Source organism: Poecilia reticulata, chromosome 19 (assembly GCF_904066995.2).
Source record: "Poecilia reticulata chromosome 19, P_reticulata-male-v2, whole genome shotgun sequence".
NCBI classification, from domain to species: domain Eukaryota; kingdom Metazoa; phylum Chordata; class Actinopteri; order Cyprinodontiformes; family Poeciliidae; genus Poecilia; species Poecilia reticulata.
In genome coordinates, this window is record NC_088848.1 from 10072117 (window position 1) to 10097046 (window position 24930).

The 24930-nt window shown below is 40.0% G+C and overlaps 1 protein-coding gene across 2 annotated transcripts; it reads left to right on the forward strand.

Annotated features, from left to right (window-relative positions):
- The first annotated feature begins 1757 nt into the window (after nt 1–1757).
- Nucleotides 1758–23784, forward strand: msh2 (mutS homolog 2 (E. coli)). Of its 2 annotated transcripts, none has more exons than XM_081601084.1 (16): nt 1758–2035; nt 2790–2938; nt 4447–4731; nt 4994–5140; nt 12033–12182; nt 13461–13594; nt 14062–14261; nt 14334–14443; nt 14538–14661; nt 17549–17699; nt 17827–17924; nt 18250–18495; nt 19703–19907; nt 19984–20231; nt 22222–22370; nt 23477–23784. In XM_081601084.1, exons 1-16 carry the CDS (start codon nt 1822–1824, stop codon nt 23651–23653), a joined length of 2787 nt encoding a protein of 928 aa, XP_081457210.1. In that variant the 5' UTR covers nt 1758–1821; the 3' UTR covers nt 23654–23784. The 2 variants fall into 2 exon arrangements, with proteins under 2 accessions (XP_081457210.1, XP_008435300.3); XM_008437078.3 differs by having other exon boundaries at nt 1759–2035; nt 22222–22397.
- Nucleotides 23785–24930: the final 1146 nt, after the last annotated feature.

The window sequence follows — 24930 nt, forward strand, 5'->3', positions numbered from 1 at the left end:
GTAAAATCAATTTATTTTATTGCAGTTTCATTATCTGACATTTAATATCCATTATCACTTTGATCAATTTTATTACTTTGAGCATATTTACATTTTTACAATATAAATATGCTATGTTTATATTATATAGCATAATATGGCCCAGTCAATATTATAATATAATATATTGTAATATATAATATTAAAATATAGCATAATTATATTGTAATTATGCTATATATAATATAGCATAATTATATATATATATATATATATATATATATATATATATATATATATATATATATATATATATATATAGTGCTCAAATAAATAAAGGGAACACTTAAGTGAACACTTAAGTGTTTAAGTGTTCCCTTTATTTTTTTGAGCAGTATATCAATGTATATCAATATATCAAATAACACATCCTAGATCTGAATGAATGAAGTATACTGTATAATTGCCAATAATTTCCATCTGTTGTCTATTCCATTGGCACAACAGCAGGTGAAATTGATTGTCAATCAGTGTTGCTTCCTAAGTGGACAGTTTGATTTCCCAGAAGTTTGATTTACTTGGAGTTATATTGTGTTGTTCAAGTGTTACCTTTATTTTTTTGAGCAGTGTATATACATATGTATATGCATAATATATATATAGCATATATATTATGCTCTATAATATAAATATAGCATATTTATATTGCAAAAATGTAAATATGCTCAAGCTAACCTTAAATTTGCTAAAATGCAAGCTAACCTTAGCATTTTAGCTAATTTTACTTTATACACTAATGCTAACATTTCTGACGAAGTTAGTCCATGTTAGTCAATATAATATTTAGAGAGAATATGTACAGGAGAAAAAAGTCAGCATTCCGAGAAAAAGGTTAGAATTCTGAGATTGAAGTCAAAAATATTTTTTTTCCGTTACCGTAATCCTCTTCGGTAGTAATGAAATAATTGTCAGAAAATTAGAAATACAAGTAAAGTTTTGGCAGTTTTGAAAAATCCTGCAAATGATTGTATCTAAAATAAGCATTTTTCATAATTTTTGATTTACTAGTTATGATTATCATATTGAATGGTTTAAGTCAATGTAAATCAATATGCTGGTGACATCACACATGCTTCTGCCAGCATTTAAGCTAGCCTTAGTATTTTGACTAATTTTAGTTTAAACTAATGCTATCATATTCTAATGATAGAATATTGAGTTCTATCATTAGAACTCATGATAGAGTTCTAACTCTAGAGTTCATTAGCTTTTTAAAGCTAATGTTAGCTTTAAAAAGCTAACGTTAGCCTAGCAACTAAAATAAGCCTTTATTTACCGTATTTTTATTTATTAGCTATGTTTATCATACTAAATGAAGCAAGTCAATGTAAGTAAACATGCTGGTGATACCTGACATGCTATCACCAGCATGTCAGGGGATAGCATGCTAAAATGCTAAGGTTAAAATGCTAACCATAGCATTTTAGTTAAGGTTAGCTTAGCTAAAATGCTAAGCTAACCTTAGCATTTTAGCTAATTTTAGTTTATACACTAATGCTAGCATTCCTGACGGAGTTAGTCCATGTTAGTTAATATAATAATGATACATGCTATTGACTATTTTTTACTTGACCTTACCATTGTGGCACATTTTCAGCTTTAGAACAGAATACTGAAATCTGATGCTTTTTCAAGTATCGAAATTTTCACCTGCTTGTAGGCGGCGGAGGAAACGGCCTTCTTCCGTCCCTTTAAATAAGAGAAGAGCCGTTTCCATGACAACGCACCCTAACGGATGACGCAGCTTCCTGTTTGGCTCCATCTGTGGCGGGAGATCGCAGCATGGCGGTGCAACCGAAGCAGAACCAAAACCTGTCCCTGGACAGCGCAACCGAACACGGCTTTCTGAACTTCATATTCTCTATGCCGGAGAAACCGGACACAACCTTCAGGATATTCGACCGGAACGACTACTACACCGTCCACGGGAAGGACGCCATATTTGCTGCTAAGGAGGTTTTTAAGACTAACGGAGTCATCAAATATCTGGGCTCGGGTAACTGGGTTTAACTACGGCTATTCTGTGCACCTACTAAATGAAGATGTTTTAGGGTTAAAGTCAGTTATTAGCTTGTTCATTTTGATTTGTCATGATGCAGTAAGATGTAGCTGCTGGTGGCTAATATATTAGCAGCATTTAAGTTAAGGTTAGCTTGAATTACACTCACTCATATGTAGTTTACGGGCATTGAATATAAGACAATTTGTTGTTTTCAGAATTTATTAGTTATCAGGCACTATTTCTAGAAGTTCGTCTACATAAATCAGAAAATACTGAAAAGCTATTTTAAAAAGTTACAAATACATAAATTAATTTAACCCATACACGTTTTTCCTGTTAATTTTGATTACTACAGCTAATAAAAACCTAAAATTAAGTTGGTCATCTATAAAACCACAAATGGCAAGTTAGCAGTTCACAGATTGCTGTATGAGAGTATAACAATGTAAGGTTTAGTAGAAGGAAAAAGTGTGGTGGTGGGAAAACAATAAGTAACTCTTTTTTCCATGGTTCCTTATTGAACATCCATCAACTGTACAAATATCTGCAGTAATTTCATGGTGAACTACAGTATCTTACCTGCATTACATTTTAATACTTTAAACTGAGATTTGGAAAGGTGAATCTGAAAAATAAAATGTACAATACAAAAACTGGAGGAACCATGTATTTATTTTGTTCGCTCGTTAAAAAAATGCATCTCTGAGGTTGTTTTTGGTCTGAGAAATGTTTGCTTGGGGGTCAATAGGGAGCCGTAAGCTGGAGAGCGTGATCCTGAGCAAGCTGAACTTCGAGGCCTTTGTGAAGGATTTGTTGCTGGTGAAGCAGTACCGAGTGGAAGTATACAGGAACCACAGCAAGAGCAGCAAGGAGCACGACTGGAGGATTGAGTACAAGGTGCCAAAGATGACTAATATGACTGTCAAAATTAGCTTTTCCAGAATATTTAAGTACCAACATATAAAGAACATGAGTTAACCTTAAAAAAATTTCATACAACTACTAATCATTATATTCTCCACCAGAGATGTGCCGATCAGGTTTTTTCCTGCCGATACCGATCACCCATGAGGGCCGATCACCGATACCTATCACATAATTATATATTTTTTTAATCATAAGCACTACCAGTTACATTATGTGGAAAAAGGAACCATAAATTCACCTTAATTTAGACAAAAACTTGTTTTTAATAACTTTTTCCAAGAAAAAAACATAATATTCATTGTGCAAATTGTACTGCTATCGGTAATACTATCTTTAACAGACTGAAAACATAAGAAGGCTCTGAAGAGGCTAAATAATGCAAAGAGCCAAAATAAAACCTCTCAACTTTGCCAAAAAAATTAAAGTATAAAACTTAACATTCAAAGGCAAAAACAGGATCCATTACAATAAAGACCCACCTGAGTTACTGAATGAAAACTTCCTGATAGCATGGCGGCTAGCTGATTATTGCTAGTTCTGATTGGCTGTTTCTGACTGAGCGGAGTAATTATGCAGAACATGGAGGAGGCAGAGGAGATCAAGTATATTTTCAGAGATTATTTGTCTCATGTTAGGACAGCGAAAGTTTTAATAGGTATGTAAAATTTATTTTTTTAAGTTAAATGCTGCAGAGTTAAATGCAGAGGTTTGGTGTGAGAGTCACTACCAGGTGGAGCAGAAGCGGCTCTCCGTCTGTGAAATATTACTACCTGTAGCGCGGAGCAGCGGTTCAACAGCAAGAACAGAACCAGCGTCTTACATCGCAGCTCGAAGACTTAAATAATTTTGCGGGTTATTTGTTTAGCTTTCCGACAGTCATGCTAATCTGGGTGAGTGTTTGTAGCTGTGCGCTACTTTACCTGCTATCTGTTCCTCCATATGTCTTTTTTTACTGCAGTGAGCCTCGATGTAGCCAAACTCCGTCAAGTATGGCATTGTTTTGATGCCATATTAGATTCGTCGTGGTTATGCATTTTGACCTGCTTCAATTTTCCGCCGCAACACGCAAACTTCCCCATTTACTCAGTGCGTTATAGTTCCACATCGCTTAGGATTTGTTGCTGCACGTTTGCGCAGTATGAAGGAAAGAGGAGACCAGCTGCACAGGCAGACTGAGAAATGAGAAGCAGGTGATCGGTTTGTGTGATTGGCAACAAGAGACCGTGATCGGCGATCACTGATTATACACTTTTTCACGGAAATCGGCCGATTATGATCGGTGGCCAATCGATCGGCACACCTCTACTGTTCATCTATTCTTAGAAAACACAGAAGATTTTGAATTGATTCACTGTTGTGAATAAATGTGATTACTGTATTTATTTTATAACCACAAAAAGGAACAAAATGAAATAAACAATGAATAGACCAGATGTCCAGTTGGGTTTATTGTTCGTGTTCCTTGGTCCTTAACTCAGGCCTCTCCAGGAAACCTGACCCAGTTCGAGGACATTCTGTTCGGCGGAGGAACTGGAGGCGAGGGATGCGCGGGAGTGGTCGCCGTGCGGTTTGCGACGGGAGCCGATGGGCAGCGAGTGGTCGGAGTCGGCTACGTGGACGCAGCCCAGAGGACCATGGGGGTGTGTGAGTTTCCGGACAACGAGATCTTCTCCAACCTGGAGTCTCTGCTCGTCCAGATCAGCCCCAAAGAGTGTCTACTGCCTCAGGGAGAATGCAGCGCTGAGGGGAACAAACTCCGGGAGGTGAGTTCCCTCATTCAACTTCAGTGTTTTAAAGAAGTAACTTTAGGTTCAGTTTTGGCTTTTTATTGAAACTCTGGCTCAGATGCACCTTCTGTTATTTACTATCACATAAAACCTGTTTCATTTATCTTCAAACTGAACCCGGGTGAACACTCTCTACTTCTATCAATAACGCTTGTCCTTGTTTATTGTTAAAGCAAAGGTGGAGGTAGGGTTCGATTTCTGAGTGAGGTCACTGATTGGTTTTGCTGCGTTTGTGCAGGTGGTGCAACGTGGCGGCGTTCTGGTCTCTGACAGGAAGAGAGCAGAGTTCAGCAGCAAGGACATTGTCCAGGATCTCAACAGGCTACTGCGATCCAAGAGAGGAGAGACGGTGGCGAGCAACACGCTGCCTGAACTGGACAAGCAGGTGACAAAGGAAAAAGGTTTGGCTGTTCTTATTGCATCCGTTATCAAAAAGGTTCCTTTTTTGAGGAACTGGGTGTGGTTCTAAGAGCCACACCCAGAGCCATACATGCATATAGGCCTGTCACGATAACAAATTTTGCTGGACGATTAATTGTTAAAAAAATTATTGCGATATACGATAATATTGTTTCAAGACCTTTTGACACCAATTTAATGGAAATGACTAATAATGCATAGATAGATGCACTTCATTTTCAAAAGAACACATAACACTGGAACTGATAAACTAAATAAATAAAGCAACCAAAAACAAGAAGGATTCTCAGTCTCCATTAACAAAAACGTACTTGAATAAAAAGTAAACATAAAGCCAAAGTGGAAATAAATACTGCATTCAACCAAAAGAGTGCAGTTTATGAAGTCTGTATACTATATTGCCCTTCAGTAATCACTAAATTTAGATGGAGAAGATGGGCACATCCGACAACCTAATACAATAGTTCACTACACGATTTTTTGTCCCCATTTTCCCCTTACGACAATCTTAGATCGTTGGCCGTTCATTTGTCGCTGGTGATTTCGTAACCGATCATCCTGTAGTGTGTGGTGTGGTGGGTTATGGTAGATCGTCGTGGCCGCTCCAATCTAAATCAGGGGTTTTCCCCGACTGGGAGCTTAACGCTGAATGTGACAGGTAGCCAATCAGAAAGCACATTCTCTTCCACGCTTTCTGAGGGGAAATTAAGGAGGGGAAACCCAAACAGCTGACACAGTGTGACCCGAAATCCAGCGGACATTGGAGATGATATGTAGAAACAACATTAATATTTATTCAACATTCCGTGCAAAGAATATAGAAATGACAAGGGGAGGAGTTGGAGCCAAATTGCTACTGCAGTTGATGAACCCGGTACGTTTTCAGCTGTTCTTCTTAACGTGACATAAATAGGTTATAAGGATTTTCATTCAGTCAGGACTTTACGCTGACTCTAGCCACATGCATCACAGGTAGATTCTAGTAAAGCATTGATTAAAGCCTGATATTAAAATTAGTTAACTGGACTTGTAGCCATTATTTTGTGCCCATGTGGCTGGACACCACACGGCACGACGAACCCGCTCGAACCGTTATACCTAGGATTTCTTCGGTTAATGTGTCTCTCTGGTTTAGAAAATGGGCCGACAATCGGCCGACAACTCGTGTAGTGTACGCTGGACATTACACTAAGGCAGTGTTTTTCAACCCATTTTGAGCCAAGGCACATTTTTTTCATTGGAAAAATCCCGAGGCACACCACCAACCAAAATTGTAAACAAAGATACCCTGTATCCGCCTATTAAATATGTAGTCATTCTTATCAGTGTCTTGAATAGGAATCAAATAAACACAAAAATGTATTTTTATCATATTTTATATTTCTTATTTCAAATTGCACTTAACATGTCCACTTCAAAAATAAACCTGAACAGTGCCACACAAAGCTGATATTCTGGCAGGAATTGAAGAAAGACACACACGAAGCTCTTCCTCAACAGCTCTCAGTCTCTCTCTGTTTTTAGTTTTTATGGTAGTTAGGCTTGAGAAGCTCACTTCACACAGATATGTTGTGGAAAATGGAAGCAATGTCAAAATAGCTTTGTTTGCCAGAACGGGGAACTCCTTGGCAGCAGTCAACCAAAAACTGTCCAAAGGTAGATCAGCAAAGCTCAGCTTTAAACCATGATTTTGTCTCAGTTCAGTTAGTTCTTCCTGCTCCTGTAAAGTCATGTTCTTGCCAACAACTGCTGAGCTGTATGGGTCCCTAACAAAGTCAAAGCATTCAGTGAAGGCTGAAGAGAAATACAATGACATCTTCTCCTCAAGAGTTTTTAAATGTGTACCTATTATTTCACACAGTGCAGCAGTGTGAACCTTTTGCCATTTCTTGGTTAGTGGGAACATTTCAAGGTTGCCACTTTCCACATGTTGTTGCCAGAGGTGCACCTTTGAGCGGAATCCGTTAATTTTATCTGTACTTGTGAGCAGATTCTCATTTCGGCCCTGCATTCGTGCTTTCAGTTCATTCAGATGATGAAAAATATCCGCCAGATATGCCAGCCTTGCACACCACTCACCACTTGCAAGCAGCTTTGCATAATCCGACCCTTCATTTGTCAGATTCACTCCGAGTTCCTCCCGTAGCTCATACACACGGGCCAGTACCTTGCCGCGCGACAACCATCGGACCTCCGTATGAAACAGCAAGGTCTTATGCTCCGCTCCCATTTCCTCACACAAAGATGCAAATATGCAGCTTTTCACAGGTCTTGCCTTCACAAAGTTTACCATCTGCACAACATCATTCAACACAGGAGCCAGGTCTGCTGGTAAAGTCTTGGCCATGAGGGCCTCACGGTGTAAGAAACAGTGCGTAATAATTACATCTGGGTTTCTTTCCTTCACTCTGCTTACAAAGCCTTTGGTGCTCCCGACCATGGCTGCAGCTCCATCAGTGCAGACACTCGTGCAGTTTTCCCACTTAAGTCCTCCTTGTTCTAAATATTCTGATGTGACCCGAAAAATTTCCTCTCCTGTTGTCCTTTCTGGTAATGCCTTGCAAAATAGGAAGTTTTCTCTGATTGAGTCTCCATCCACAAAACGCACATTGGCCAAGAGTTGAGCATGTCCACTAATATCAGTACACTCATCAAGTTGCAATGCAAATTTCTCACTGATATGGATTTTTTCTAAAATCACACTTTCGATGTCTGCAGACATGTATTCAATACGTCTCAAAATTGTGTTATCTGAAAGAGGGACTTTTGCTATTTCTTTAACCGCTTCAGGTCCGAGCATCTCATTTACAATGGCTTTACAGGCGGGTAATATTAATGTCTCTGCCACAGTGTGGGACCTTTTTGATTTAGCTACAAGTTCAGCTACGAGGTAGTTAGCTTTAAGGGCTCTCTCATTTATCTTTGTGTTTTTTCTCATAAACGTTGCCTGTTTCTCCGTGTGTTTGCGCAGGAGTACAAAATAGTCAGCATTCTTGTTTTGAAGCGAAGGGTGTTTCGTTTGGAGATGGCGTTTAAGCTTGCTTGGTACCATAGAACTGTTGGATAGCTTTTCACCACATACCAAGCACAACGGAGTCAGTGCCGTTGCATCCCCGGTAAAAGTAAATCCAAATGAAATGTAACTCTTGCTGTACTGTCTCGAGCTCACGGTATCTGCCTTCTTTTGATATCCACTTATACTAGGGCCTTTATCTGGGTCCGAATTTTGTTCAGGGACCAGATCGGAGTTAGTATTTTTTCTTTTCACAAACTTTTCCATCGCGGTAGCTAGATGTAATGCTCTCACTGCTACATGTCACGTTCATGCATCACTAATTGTCTTGTTTTAATGTACATTCCTATGTTCCATACTGCCATCTAGTGATAAGGAAATTACATCATTATGACGCTAGAAACTAGTACAGCACAGACACGTGAAAATGGCATATTATTCGCAGATAATTAATTAGTTTTCAAAAAATCTTTAGACCAATTAAGTGAAATTGGATAATTTCCACGGCACACCTGACGATCACTAGTGTGCCGCGGAACAGTGGTTGAAAAACACTGCACTAAGGAAATGAGGAAGGGAGGGTCAGTGGAGAGCATCGGAGTTGAGCCTTTTTTCAATCATTGTCATCAACAGAAAGAAAAAAGGCCGGAAGAGACGATAAAGCCGATAATTAAAATGAGGTCGATAGGTTTAATTTATCGTGCGATTAATTGATTTATCGTTTATCGCGACAGGCCTACCTGCACAGGGTAAACATTGTGCAAGCTCCAAGCAGAAAGACCACAGGCTGGGATTTGAACCCAAAGCCTTCTTGCTGAAAGGCTCCCAACTGTTCCACAGGAACCCTGTTGTTCAATCCCTAGGTTAAATTCAAACTCCAGGCACATGTTATGTTCATCTTGGAGTACAAACACAGATGCAGTATTTCCATCACTGAAACCATGAAAGCAGCATTATTTTTCTGGCATTATGTGAGGTCTTGATGATTTCTTGCTGCTTGTAAAAGAAACCATGTGCCCTCCTGACATCAGACCGCTGTCTCCATCTGACCGTTGTTCTGTTGGGAGAATCTTTTTCCACATTTTTTGTCAGTTGTTTGTTTTCATCCCAGGGTTGGTGATTTTCGGGCAAACTCAAACTCATTAAAAACTATGCAATGACTCCAGTCGGTTTGCCCCGACTGTCCCAGTTCTGTAATGATCTCTGTCTCTGAAGCACTTTTTCTAATAAGCCACTAAATTTGGTTTCTCCTTACCAAACTACCGTTAAAAGACAGAACAGAACTGCTCCTGTTTGGACTGGTGATTCTTACATGAACTCAGAGTTTTTTAATCAAACTGACTCGGATGAGTTGGAATTTGGATGATCTCTGACAATTAATCTGGGTAAGAGATTTTCCAAAAATATCTGTAGGAAGTTTTATCTAAACAAAACGATACAGATAAGACTTGCATGTGCTTCCAGCTGCAGTAGTTGTCGAGAAAAGTCGAGCTCATCCCACTTCCCCATGCTGGAGATTTTAGTTTAATAATAACAATGAGACCCAACAGTAGACTCAGACTGAAATAAAAGTTAATCTGGTTGTGTGTGTTGTTATTGTGACCTGCAAACTTTGCTTTAATTCTACTTTTTTTCTATTTAATCATAAAAAAAATCATAGTCAGGCAGAAAGGGAGTCATGAAGCAGGAAGAGCAGGTTTCCTGAAGAAAGAGGAAGTAAGTTTCCAACCTGCATGTGTATAAAAATAGTTCAGACTATTCCTTATTTCAAAGCATTAAAGGTTTAAAGAATAAAATCTAAACATTTTGAGTAATTGGATAAAACCCAGAGTAAAATACTTAAATTAATAATAATAACTTAGAATTAAACCAATAATTAATATTGGTTTCACCAATGGTTGATATTGGTTTGATTATAAGAATATTTACACTTACTCTTACACTTGTGGAAGTACTTACAGGTGAAACAAGTAACTGTAACTTGGTATCAAGTCATTAGAAAAATTGATTATTCTAGGTTTCTTTTCAGAAGTGTCTGTAATAACTCACATTATGATTATCATAAGAGTGACTAATAAGTTATGGTTATTATAATATTATAAATGAATGCTAAACCAGAGAAACTAAAAGGTTATAAATGTTATTTTGACATTGAACTGGAAATGGTGTAAAATGTGTAACTGTAATTAAAGGTCACTGATGTTGTGTTGGAGGTAGATGGTAGGTGAAAGGTCAGGGGGAAAGAGGAACTGATGGGAGAGCGGAGGTGACCAAGGCCTTATTGTTGAACTTTAACTTTCCTAAGAAAAGGTTGGGCAAGCAACAGACGTAGGTGGACTGTTGAGCAACTCGGGGGACATTAGAACAGAGATCAGGTCATAAGGTCTCCAGCAACGGTGATGGATATGAGATCATCTGTTCAAGCAGTCAGCCAATGAGACAGGCACAGCAACAAAGCTAGCCAATGCAAATGCACCAAAAGGGTGGATAAACCTTTTATAAGGTGGGTGCAAAAGAGGAATCTTTGGTTGGATCCTTCAGGCAGCTTCGAGCCAAGATTGAGATGGACAAAGAACTCTGCAGCTGAAGAAGAGCCGGGGCCACAGAGCCGAAGACTGTTCTGCACACGGGGACCAACCCGTTAGGCTTCAAATCGCACTTCTCTCATCAGCTGGGTTCAGACCCCAAAGACCAAGGCAAAGATGAAGATAAAGACCAAGGCAAAGATGAAGATAAAGACCAAGGCAAAGATGAAGATAAAGACAAAGGCAAAGAGGAAGAACTGGTGTGTTCCTTCCATGAGACCAGCTCGTCTGCATCTCAATGGACCAGGAAGATCGTGAGACGAGAAAGGAGCTACAGAGCTGCAAGACAAGAAGCTGAGGACCGCTACACGCATGAGGAAGTCATCCTGAGGCCCGAGACCTGCCGCTCTAAGTCAGTACTCTTCCTGTACTGGGAGCCTTCTGCTGCTGCAACATCTTCTTCATCATCAGGCCAGTTCTGGGGTTCAAGATGCCAAACTCCGTCCGTCTCTCTCATAGTTTCCCTTTTTTAGTTCTCAGTGTCAGCATTAGGGAAAGATAGGCTAGATTATTGATTTTACTTATTTGATTATTTCTGCTACTGATTTAAGCTGTACTGACCCTTACAAAATTGCCTTACTAATAAAATAATTAATATTAAGAAAATCTAAAAGAGGTTGTGGACATTCAATTAATGAGTCACCTTATAGTTCTTTGATGGTTGTAAAATAGCTATGAAGTTTGATTCTGGGAGGAAAAAGTGGAAAATGTTTTATAGGTTGCTTTTAGCCCAAAACTAAAACAACACCCTTGGGACTCGCCCGAGTCACTAAAACCAACCTGGTTCAGTAACAAGTGCAAGTTGTAATAAAGAGAAAGAGCGACCGTTAACAGGTGTGCTCTGTGAAACTAGTTGGTTGCAGGCTGCTCAATCTGGCTAATTCACAGGGTGAAACAAGGTGGGACATCTGGATGGAGGTCGTCAGAAACCAGGCTAGTCTTTCTCGACGCCAGCTTAATCAGAGTTTACTTCAGTTCTGGACAGGGTAAATCCCAGCAGATTTAGGAAACTCAATTCACCCGTTAGACGGAGAGCTGGTAGCACATCTCCCTCCTCTGAGAAGGGGAAGTAGAGAGAGAGAAGAAGGGGGTGGAGGGGGGTGTTGCGCAACAACATAGTGCATAACAAGATTATTTATTCCCACAGGGCGGCTACTTGAGATAAAATGGAAATTCATTTCTGATACTTTATATAAACGAGAGACTCATTTCCTTCCAGTCATAAACTATTTGATGAATTTAGTGAATGTCTTTCTCAGGTGGCCATGTCATGTTTGGCTGCTGTGGTTCGATTCCTCGAGCTTCTCTCCGATGAGTCCAACTTCAACTCTTTCAGCCTCACCAAGGTGGAGCTGGGTCAGTACATGAGGCTGGACAACGCTGCCGTCAGGGCTCTCAACCTCTTCCAGGTCAGTCCCCATGAGCAGAGTTTAGGGATTTGATTGATTTGCAGCTGGAAAATATTTGGGGGTTTTTATGTGGAAATTGAAGAGGCTGGACATGTTTTTTCTCATTATAAATACCATTCCTGCTGTTCACTGCACAGTTTTGTTTCATTTCTTGTAAATTATGTCTTCTTTTTCAGGGTAAGCGACTCAAACCAACAAATAAAACTATAAACTGACTCAATAAAACATTTTCATACACTGGGTTAGGTTACTGTTACTTTACAGCTTCTCAATTTTTCATGGATTAAGCTGGTAGACAAGATGGAGACTTCTTCATTAACATTTCTTTGAATTTTGAGACTGTAATCTTCAGAAATGAGCATGCAAAGCACCCGACTAAAAAAAACCTTCACCCCAGAGCCATGATCAGAGACACAATCACAGAATCATTATCAAATCTCATTTTTAGTCTGGTATTCAGCAGCATATAAAATTAACTAGAGGGGTGACAGGACAGAGCCTTGAGGGTTACCCAGGCAATTAAAAGTACATCGGATATAACACCATTTTTCAAACTAGATCCCTATCAATGTGGTGACTTGAAAAAATAATGGAGAACGAGTAAATTAAACGTTTTGTCCCGTCTAACGACCCAAAACCAAATGTAGCAGTGTGTTGACGGCTCTGTAAGCAAACCGGATGAGTTGCTCTCATGATCTCAACTTTTAGAATCTTCTCAAAAGATTTCATAACGAGCGAACTGAGAGCAATACATGTATGATTACTGAACCTCTGTGAACTTGGATAGAGTTGTGAAGGTAAAATAAGAAAACTGTTGTTCAGGCTTTTTCTTCAATATTGTGGATAAACATAAATCAGCAGAAACATGTAATTTGTAGTTATCATGTTGGGTACAGCTGAGTTTTTATTACGTCAGATTCATCCATCCATCCATTTTCTGTACACCCTTGTTCCTATTGGGGTCGGGAGGGTTGCTGGTGCCTCTCCAGCCTACGTTCCGGGCGAGAGGCGGGGTCACCCTGGACAGGTCACCAGTCTGTCGCAGGGCAACACAGAGACAGGCAGGACAAACAACCACGCACACACACACACACACACACTCACACCTAGGGGCAATTTGGAGAGGCCAATTAACCTGACAGTCATGTTTTTGGACTGTGGGAGGAAACCGGAGTACCCGGAGAAAACCCACCATGCACAGGGAGAACATGCAAAAAGACCGGGATCTTTCCCAGATTCAGTGAATCATATTTTACGTTTTGACGCTTTTCTCTCCAGGGTTCGCCCGACGACACCAGTGGAGCTCATTCATTGGCCGGTTTGTTGAACAAGTGCCGCACTCCGCAGGGTCAGCGGCTGGTCAACCAGTGGATCAAACAGCCACTTATGGACAAAACCAAAATAGAGGAAAGGTACAAAAAGCCACACCTTTCAAATCTTCATCTAACATCAATCATTGAAGTTTGATGGTTTTATATATATATATGTAATCAGTCCCTCAGGGATTTTGCAGTGTTTTGTTGTGATTTTTGAAGACTAAAGTGTTGGTCAAAGTTGCAAATATTTTAAGCTTTAATTGCTATGAGACGGCCACACAAAAAAGTTTAAATTGACGCATATAACCATCCTAAAGTATAAAGAACAAGTACCTTCTTGAAGTAGCGCCATTAATACAAATAAAATCATGATGTACAAAGTTGTCAAAGTGCAAAAGAATAGTTGGTCATTCAAGTTAACATGAACTGAACAATCTTACAGAACATCTCAAAATGATTTTTATTAAAAATAAATGAATATGGCAAACATTACCATAATGAGTCACCTTTAAAGTCAGTCTTTTTGTAGGCTTAAGCTTAATTTTTGCCGTTTGTGTAATTAGACTGGACCTTGTGGAGAGTTTCGTGTGCGACTCGGAGCTGAGGCAGACTTGTCAGGAAGATCTGCTGCGACGCTTTCCAGATCTCCACCGCCTGGCCAAAAAGTTTCACCGTCACACGGCAACGCTGCAGGACTGCCACCGCGTCTACCAGGCCGTGAGCCACATCCCCACTCTCATCACTGCTCTGGAGAGTTACTCGGGTACGCGTCGGACCCTGGACCATCCAGGACCATCGAACCCCCGAGTTTGACCTTGAAACTCGTTGCTTGCAGGCAGCTACAAGGTGTTGCTGCACGCGGTGTTCACCTCGCCTCTCGCTGACCTGCAGACGGATTTCATCAAGTACCAGGAGATGATTGAAACCACTCTGGACATGAATCAGGTCCGGCTTTTTGTGAATATCAAATATGATGTTCTGTGTTACACTTTCATCTTCACGTGTATTTTTCTCCCTACATGTTGTGCCGTGCGTGTAGATCGAACACCACGAGTTCCTGGTGAAGGCGTCGTTCGATCCCGTTCTGAGTGAGCTCAGGGAGAAGATGGACGCCCTGGAGAAAAGCATGCAGGCTGTGCTGAGCAGTGCAGCCAGAGAACTAGGTGACAACATAAATTATTACATCCAGCTTAACAAGAGGCGGAAATTTACAGTTAAAATCAGAGGCTGTGTTTTTAAACGGTGTCGGTTGTCTGAAGAGACTCTTTCAGGTTTGCTGTGACAAAAAGCCTCTGCAAATCAATCTTGCCCCATGGTCGTCATGTGCTTTAGTCTATTAAAGCTGTAAATCTGGTTTCCAACGTCCTCAGTGTGAGATCTGGATGAAAAGTCTGGAGATGTTTTTGTGTATGTGCAAATGTCAATATTTAACAAATGCGAACTAAATTAAACTGGTGCTGAACGGAGCGCCCAGCAGCGACGGTTTTACTATTTGAATAGTGGAAGAATTAAAAAATCAAACGAGATAGAAATTATTTAAATGCAACAGTGAAACAATTCAAAATCTTCTGTGTTTTCTAAGAACAGATGAACAGTAGAGACGTTCCGATCGATTTGCCACCGATCATAATCGGCCTATTTCCGTGAAAAAGTGTATGATCTGTGATCACGGTCTCTTGTTGCCGATCACACAAACCGATCACCTGCTTCTCATTTCGCAGCCTGCCTGTGCAGCTGGTCTCCTCTTTCATTCATACTGCTCAAACGCACAGCAACAAATCCTAAGCGATGTGTAACTATAATGCACTAAGTGAATGGGGAAGTTTGCGTGTTTCGGCGAAAAATTGAAGCAGGTCAAAATGCATCAACACGACGAAGCTAATACGACATAAAAACAATGCCATACTTGACGGTGTTTGGCTACATCGAGGCTCACTGCAGTAAAAAAGACATGGAGGATCAGATAGCAGGTAAAGCAGCGCACAGCTACAAACACTCACCCGGATTAGCATGACGGTCAGAAAGCTAAACAAATAACCAGCAAAATAATTTAAGTCTTCGAGCTGCGATGTAAGACGCTGATTCTGTTCTCGCTGTTAAACCGCTGCTACGCACTACAGGTAGTAATATTTCACAGACAGAGCGCCGCTTCTGCTCCACCTGAACCTACTGGACCTCCACCTACTCTCACACCGAACCTCTGCTTAAAGCTGCAGCATCTAACTTTAAAAAATAAATTTTACATACGTATTAAAACTTTTGCTGTCCTAACATGAAACAAATAATCTCTGAAAAAATAATTGATCTCCTCATTGCTCTGCATAATTACTCCGCTCAGTTAGAAACGGCCACTCAGAACTAGCAGTAATCAACTAGCCGCCATGCTATCACGAAGGTTTCATTCAGTAACTCTGGATTGTTTATTGTAATGGAGCCTGTACTTGCCTTTGAATGTTAAGTTTTATACTTGAATTTTTTTGGCAATGTTGAGAGGTTTTATTTTGGTTCTTTGCATTATTTAGCCTCTTCAGAGCCTTCATATGTTATCAGTTTTTTAAAGATAGTATTACCGATAGCAGTACAATTTGCACAATGATTGTTTTGTTTTTTTCTTGGAAAAAGTTATTAAAAACAAGTTTTTGTCTAGATTAAGGTGAATTCATGGTTCCTTTTTCCACATAATGTAACCGGTAGTGCTTATGATTAAAAAAATAATAATGTGATTGGTATTGGTGATCGGTGATCGGCCCTCATGGGTGATCGGTATCGGCAGGAAAAAACCTGATCGGCCCACATCTCTAATGAACAGTAATGTTTTGTGTACTACAGTGTGAAAAACTTGGTACGCCTCACAATTTAACAGCTTTGTGAACAAGACTTGAGTTCAAGTTGAATTAATTGTGACCCCTCATCCTGGGTTTCTACACATTCTGGGAGATGTCCGTCCGTTTCAGTCCGTCTGTCCAACCATCCCTGAATCTATCCACATCCATTCCTTCATTTTTTCTACTCAGATAAGTTATTTTTTATCCTATCATCATCTGCCCATCCATCTGTCATAGGCACCTGCAGCCTTTACAACCTAAAGAGCCATTTTGCTCTCAGGCTGGCTAAATAAGGCTAATTTAGAGACGTAAATGCCACAAGAGCTTTTGAAAAAAGACGATTCATACTTTTAGATAAATATCTACTATACTAAATTTGTTGTCATTTTTGAAGAACATTTTTTTGTAATTTTTCATTCTGTGGGATGGAAAATGATGTAAAAAATAAAAAAATGCATAGATTCCAACCTAATGACAAAAAACCCAGATCTAAAAACATATTCCTTTTAGTGTAATCCCTTGTGGAAATTCAGTGCAAATAAGGTGGGAATAAACTGGAAAACTGTTAAAAACTTGAGTTTAAAATTTTGAAAAAATAGCTGGTTCATTTTAATTTTTACTCTGAGTTATAAAGAGCCATTGTGTAAAGAGCAGTTCTGCAGCTGCAGGTTGCAGCCTCCTAATCTATCTTTTTTTTAGTTTGTCCTTTTTGTGTGTACAAAATCTTACTAAGTAGTTTTTTTAAATCTCGTTTCTAGTGTAAATACCTTAATATACTTTTGAGATGCTAGTTTTGTCTTGAAATTACACAAAATTAACTCACAAGTAATTTTTCAGCTAGAAATATTTGCTTGTTTTAAGTCAATAATTCCCTAATATTGATAAGGAGGTGTTAGTTTCAGTGGCAGATTATTTTACTTATAACAAGACATTTTTCCCATGCTATAAGTGAAATAATCTGCCATTGGAATTAATACTTTTTCATAAATTTTAAGGAATTATTGACTTAAAACAAGCTAATATTTACTTGTAAGTTAATTTTGTGTAATTTCAAAACAAAACTAAGATATTTGCATTAGAAACTAGACCAAAAATACCTGGTAAGAATTTGTTTTTGCAGTGCATCATAATTAAATTAAGTATGGAGTTTTACTATGAAATGATTTATAAGAGGTATTTATTTGAAACTCTTCTTTAATAGATAATCCAATCTGTCCTGTTGCAGGTCTGGAAGCCGGTAAGACGGTGAAGCTGGAGTCCAACGCCGTGCTGGGCTTCTACCTGCGGGTCACGTGCAAGGAGGAGAAGAGTCTGAGGAACAACAAGAAGTTCACCACGCTGGACGTTCAGAAGAACGGCGTTCGCTTCACAAATGGGTGCGTGTTTTCGCCGTGTCTGTACGCCTCGGGGCGAGCTGACTCGAGGCGTGCAGACGCATTATGGGTCAGCCTCGCGGCGAGCTGACCCATAACTCCTTGAACTCTTTCCATTATGTCTCTGCAGCAAGCTGAGCTCTCTGAACGAGGAGTACACCAGGAGCAGGGAGGAGTACGAGGAGGCCCAGAACGCCATCGTCAAAGAGATCATCAACATCGCCTCAGGTGTGGCCTCCCATCACATGCTGCGCGTGGTGGCCTTTCAGCAAGGCATTGATTTCACCAGCAGAGGAATCTCTGGTGTCTTGGAAACGATGAATGCCTGCAAACTGCCTTCAGCAAATTTTTCACTAATTGATTTCAGTCACATTTCCTCCAAAGGCCACTGAACTCCACACTCCTTTTAAGTCCTAATTGGCATTTCTGTGGGTGAGGTTTTGGTTTGCTGGCCCTTTAAAAATCAAACTTATCTAATTTTTGAGGCTGCACACGCTCCAATCCTTCATCTGTGACCGCTCGTTCAAAGTTTTTCTTGCTCATGTGCCACCAGGTTACGTGGATCCCCTTCAGACGCTGAGTGACGTCATTGCGCAGCTCGATGCGGTGGCCAGCTTCGCCGTGGCGTCGGTGTCCGCTCCAGTTCCGTACGTCCGGCCCCGACTGCTGGACGACGGCCGCAGGCGTCTGGAGCTGCTGCAGGCCAGACATCCCTGTATGGAGACGGACGCGGACACCGCCTTCATACCCAACGACATCAGCTTCGTCCAGGGGGAGAAGAGCTTCTATATTATAACAGGTGGGGAGACGCCTTGTTTTTGGGATGTTAGTCTAAATGTTTCATATGACTGGTTGGTTTCAAACACCAAAATGATCCTATCTGCTTAAACCTGTTATGTAAGCTTCGCATTTTCAAATTCAAAAATACCTTATTGATCCTAAAGGGAAATCAAACGTAACTCATTTAATTAAAGAGTTATTATAGATGCTGATTGCTGCGGGGCAGGAATGACCTCCTTTAGTGGTCTGTATTCATATTTTGTGTGTTTCTATTCTTCCATTTTGGTCTCAACTGCTTCCAAAAACAGACTGAGTGCTTAAAAAAAAAAACACCCAGTCATTTTTTGGCAATAAATTAACATTTTGTGGTGTCTGGAAACTGAGCTGTTTCAAGAACATCCCAGTTAAGTCACCATCCATGGGCACTATGTCGTTACCTAGCAACCCCAACCCATCACCTAGCAACCCAAGTGGAACTCCCAGATGTCTGGTGAGAGGGGGTCTAGGATTTAAAGTGACAGGAGACCCTAAAACAACTCGGTGTTAATAGGCATAACTGACCAGACTAAAAACTCATTATCTAAGAATTATTTTCTACAAAAAAATGTTTTATAAATCCAATTAAGCTATTCTAACTTGTTCAAGGAAGAATAATAACATGTCAAGTTTATTTAATGCTGGAATAATTAGGAAAATTTTCAATGGTAATAGATAAGATTGCAATGGCTAATGATGCCACGGCTTTATAAACTTCATGTAGATTAAAACAAAACCTCTGAGTTAAATGGAGGCACACCTGTAGATGCATTTTAAATTAAGTTCTTGTGGAACTTTATGAAAAATAGGGATATCTGAAAAAGAACTACGGGCCTCCACAAGTCTGACTCATCCCCAAGGGCAGTTTCAAGATGATTGAGGGTGTCATGTTAATCTGTTCAAGCTTTTATACACAAATATAAACAGAGTGGAGATGTCCAGCAGTCATATTTTAAGGACGACTTGAAGAAAGCTAGCTAGCTTTTTTTGATAGGTTAAAAAAAAAACTAGCTAGCCGTTTGCTGGACGACATTTGTCTTTGCCACTGGCTCGCCTCTGTTACGAACCTGAACAAAAAAGCCACTGCAGTATAAAATATTTCTTTTTTTTGTACACTTCTGCCACGTTAGAGGTCTTAAAAAGTTTTAATATTGAGTTTGACACTGGTGTGTATGGTGTTGTGCTTGCAGGACCAAACATGGGAGGGAAGTCCACGTTTATCCGTCAGGTGGGTCTGATTGCGCTGATGGCTCAGATCGGCTGCTTCGTGCCGTGCGAGAAGGCGGAGCTCAGCGTGACCGACAGCGTTCTGGCCCGAGTGGGAGCAGGAGACAGCCAGGTGAAGGGAGTGTCCACCTTCATGTCTGAGATGTTGGAAACCGCCGCCATTCTCCGGTGAGACAAACAAACCTCGGAACACAATGGGGGAAAACGAACATCTCCTCTTAACCTCTGTGCCGCCCCCTTGCAGCTCTGCCACCGAAAACTCCCTCATCATCATCGACGAGCTCGGCAGGGGAACTTCTACGTACGACGGCTTCGGGCTGGCCTGGGCCATCAGTGAACACATCTCCTCCAAAATCGGCTGCTTCTGCCTCTTCGCCACGCACTTCCACGAGCTGACCGCCTTGGCGGCACAGCAGCCGTCCGTCCACAACCTGCACGTCACCGCCCTGACGACCCACAACACGCTCACAATGCTGTACCGAGTCAAACCAGGTCAGTAGTGGAGCCATTAGATTGTTGGATGAATGGATCTCTGTTGTTGTGATTGTTTAATACCCTACACAGGGTTTGTGGCAGATTTTGTGACACTGCGAAACATGGTGGCAGCAGCGTCATGCTGTGCGGATGCTTTTCTTCAGCAGGGGTAGAGGAACTGGTCAGAGTTGAAAGGAAGATGGACGGAGCTTAAATCTTGTTGGATGCAGAAAAAGACTTGAGACTGCGGCAGAGGTTCACCTCCCAGCAGGACGACGACTCTAAAAACATTCTTCATCCAACCTGACCTTTTATTTAAAGGAGCATGAAGAAACTCTTCCGTCTCCAGATCTACAAATCTGCAGCAGACGCACCAAAAGCTTGGCTGGGGTTGACAAAACGTGTCCTTTCTGTCATGTGAAATCCCCTCAAAATTTCCCAAGATTTGAAGTCTGTGAAAACCTTTTGCAAAGCACTTTAAACAGATAAAGATAAAGTGCTTTGGCATTTATTCACAATGGATTTGTTGGTTTCAGCACACATTTAAAACAAATAACACAACAAACTGTTGCTAATGCCATTAATCCAGTTTCCTGTAACTTGTTGATCTGCCAGAAAAGTCATACCTTTTAACTACGTCATTGTGGTGCATTCAAGGACCGGAAAAAATTGAATTTCTTTTTTTCGTGGTCTAGCTGAAAATGCCCGGCTCCATCCTTGAGCCAAGAAATTTTTCCATCCTAATTTTCAATACGTGAACTGATTCTCGATTTTCTGGACCTGCTGAGTAAGTAGTTGATTTTACCATTGGATTTTATTACAACTTATTGGTTGGTACATGTCGTTAGTTTGACACGGCCATCTGGAAAAGAAAGTTCACATTAGCATCAATGAAACTGTGAAGAACTAAGTACACCCCATTGATTTTAGAGCCTCCTTCAGAAATGATTTCTATTTATTTATGACTTCATCAGAGCTCCCAAATTGTTGCAGAGGAAATGGTAATATCAGAATGAGGTAACAAATATAACTTATCAAATATATGTTAGTTTTATGGTAGAAATCTGATTTATTTCCTTTAAGTTTTTGGATTTTTTGAGTAAAGAGAGAAGAAAAATGCAATGAGAGACAAAACGTCTAATGTCCAAAATAAAGCAAAGCAAATTGTCCCTCCATTTCAATTTACAAAAACAAATGACCTATGTAAAAAATTATTTTAAAAAACAGTTTGAAGTCCGGCATGCAAATATGAGAGTAAAATAAACTATTCCTTTTAAGTTGTTTTGGCATTCACATGAGAAAACGTGATGCAGGTGTTGCTTTAAAACAGAAAGAAGAGATGCTAAAACTGTAAGCTGACACTTCCTGTTTTTTTTTTTGGATACAAACATGATTTGTAATAATGGAAAATATCAGTTATCGACTATAAGAGCTATTTTCATATCAGATATTAATATTGGCTCTAATTTTCATATCTTTGCATCCCTAATGGAAACAGTAACAGTGTATTTAGTTTTTCCAATGATTGTTCGTTCCTGATCTTCCTCTTAAAGCTGAAAGTTTTTACATAAGTTATGGCAAATATTTAGTTATTTATTAATTTAGTTATCGATTATTCCGACGATTAATCGGATTGGCACATTCTGCTGATTTTTCATTTATAGTATATACAATAATCTGTTTGGTTTTTGGATTAATTAATTGTATAGCAAAATCTGCTTAATAGGAGATTTTTTGTATATATGTTTTGTACAGTTTTGACTTAATTACTGCTCTGAATATGTTGCTCCTTCAGCAATTGGCTTTTTTCCACCCAAGTTAACGATTAATCGGTTACTAAATTAGTTGATGATTATTTCAATAACCGATTAATCAACCCTAATATCAACAGTATAATTAATGTACTTCCCTGAGGTTGGCCTCTTTACACTCTCAAGATGTTTTTGAGTTTAAAAAAAACTGCAATTTCTCATCCGAATGAACTCAAAACCCTGACCTGCCTCCTCAGGTGTGTGTGACCAGAGTTTTGGGATCCACGTCGCCGAGCTGGCCTGCTTCCCCCCGTCGGTACTGGAAGTGGCGAGGGAGAAGGCGGAGGAGCTGGAGGAGTTCCAGGAACCTGTGGGGGACAATTCGAAGCGGGACGAAGAGCCCGAGGTCAAGAGACGGCGGACAGATAAGCAAGTAAGGCTTACTTAGAAGCCTTACTTGCTTCTAAGTACGGCAGAAGAACCACAGTTCTTCTGCCGTCATTCTGATGCAAACTGTCAGTGTTCCTCTCTTTTCCTCTGGTGTCGTAAACTGAGCGCTTTGGATAAGAATTACTGAGAAAATGCAATTGTTTTCTAGGAAATATGTACAAATAAGTCCCTGCAAAAGTATTTACACCTCCTTGAATAGTATTTCCTTTAAAGTGGCATTGTTACGTACTTTCCAGGCACATAGTACCATTTTATAGCACAATCAAGTAACTGTTACCTTCAGTTGTTAAAAAGTGCTCTACAGCTCTGGAAAGATTAAGAGATCACATAAAGGTATCAGTTTCTCTGATATGTTGGGATAAGTTTGAGTAAAATGAACATTGTGGTATTTATTTGCAGAAAAGGAGAAATGGTCAAAATAACGACAAAAACGCAGCTCTTTCAGACCTCAAATAATACAAAGAAGTTTATATTCATTTAGAAACAACAATACTGATGTTTTAACTCAGTTCAGGAATCAATATTTGGTGGAATAACCAGGAGGTTTTCAGTGGTGGTCTGTATATAGCAAATATGACTTAAAATATTTTTACTTTGTAATTTCAATGCTTTGAATTTGGGCCTCTTTCTGAAACTCTGCCTTCAGGAAGTCATCACAACACGGCTCCTTTATTAACTCTTTAACAACAATTTTACCAGAGTTTCTCAGTGGCTCATGGCTTGTTTAATGAGCTCAGTAGGTGCGTAGCTCTACCAGGTGTTTGCTAATTGCTGCTGGCTAGTCTGAAGGAGCTGAGTGGAGGAGAAACATGGGTGGGCTGCTCCGTGAGTCTGAAGCTTGAAAACTGCAGCTCAGAGGAGGAGCTAAACCTTGAAGGCGGAGCCAGGTCCAACCAGGCGTTTTGTACAGCTGAGTGGTTGCCATGGGGATTAGAAGATTTCTCAAACATGCATGAAAACCTCACTAAAATTTGTAAATACTAATCTAGGTATCCAGGTTTTTGCCTTTTCCAGGGTCCTTGCATTCTATACCTAATGATCTCCATCCTGTGTCACCTTCAGGTGGGAGAAAACCTGATCCAGGACTTCCTGGAGAAGGTGAAGGCACTTCCTGTCACCACCATGACTGAGGAGGAGGTGAAGGCAGAGCTCAGGAGGATAAAGCAAGACTTGGTGGCCAAAAATAACACGTACATCAGTGAGATACTTTCCCGCTGCACTCCTGTAAAAACTGCCTGACTTTCTTTTTTTTTTCTTTTTTTTTTTCTCTAAATGCTCATGTTCGTCTCCACGCGTCACCTAAAGCTCATGTAGGAACAACACTAGAGTGCCTATAATCTGTACGTTTTTCAATAAAGAATTTCTCCTAATTTGCTTACATGTTTCTTAGAATTTGAAGCTGATTTTTGATTCAAAGAAAGAAAACCAGAGCTTTGTGGGGTTAAGATGTTGCATCGCCCTGACCTGACTGTTGCTGCACGAGCTCGTCTTCATCTGATCTGGGTTTCCAGGAAGCCGAGCGTCATATAGGGCAGATAAGGAAAAGGCATGTCTGGTAGCTGTGAACATTGTTCATGTATAGCTCTTTGGTGTCAGTGTTTCCTCTGTTGATCACATTCAGTAAAACTGCAGCACGGGTTTTATGCGTGTGGAATTGAGATTACCCTCTGAGAGCCCTAAAGAGCTTTGATTTCATGCGGAGGAAATACATGGTTCAGTTTCTTCAACATACCCTCGGTGAGAAGATACAAGTGAAGATTATGTTTGAACTGATCTCATTTTGACAGAATCTGTTAATTCACAAAAACTTTAAGCATTATATCTTTATTTTTTCTCAAAGCAGAGGCTTTGGCAAGCCAGTTTGTCATATAATCTATGCTTTATTCCTTTCTAACAGAAAAAACTTTTTACTAACATGCTAAAAACAAATGGAACTGACTCATTCAATTTGATCCACAACAATGTGGAGTGTTAGGTTGCATTTATCTGATTTATTAAGGGACATGCACAGGCAGCCACTAGGTGGTGCTAGACCTGCCGTGTTTTCTTCGGACAAAAACGTGCCCTTCTGAAATTTTTATTTTTTTCTCAACAGTTTATATTGTGGGGTTTGTAGAGTTTCTGGGTCTAAAAGTCTCTATTACTAAACTGACCATTACTTTTTACAACATTACACTCGATTCTCATCTCCGTTTGGAAAAAGATTAGTTTGCAAACGTGTTTTCCTTTAAATTTAGAGCGACAAAGCCGAAGCAACGAGCATTTGAAGCAACCAGGGTTGATCACATGAAACAATGTATTTAGAAAGCAGCTGAAAATCAAATTGTGCACACCACATATTATTTGTTGACAGATGTATGCAGACTAATCAGTCTCACTGCATGCTCAGATTTGTGTTGCATAATATTTGAGCAAAATTGTGGGAAAAGTGAGTGTTTTACTCCACACCAAAACATTGATTAATTTTGGTTGTAACGACTAGCTGTTTAGAGTTATTGTCCATGTGGAAGACAATG

Coding starts and splice junctions, on each gene's coding strand:
- msh2 (XM_008437078.3), top strand. CDS start 1,822: ATGGCGGTGCAACCGAAGCAGAACCAAAACCTGTCCCTGGACAGCGCA. Junction 5,141..12,032: donor TGCCTGAACTGGACAAGCAG/GTGACAAAGGAA, acceptor TGTCTTTCTCAG/GTGGCCATGTCATGTTTGGC. Junction 22,398..23,476: donor GACGGCGGACAGATAAGCAA/GTAAGGCTTACT, acceptor TGTCACCTTCAG/GTGGGAGAAAACCTGATCCA.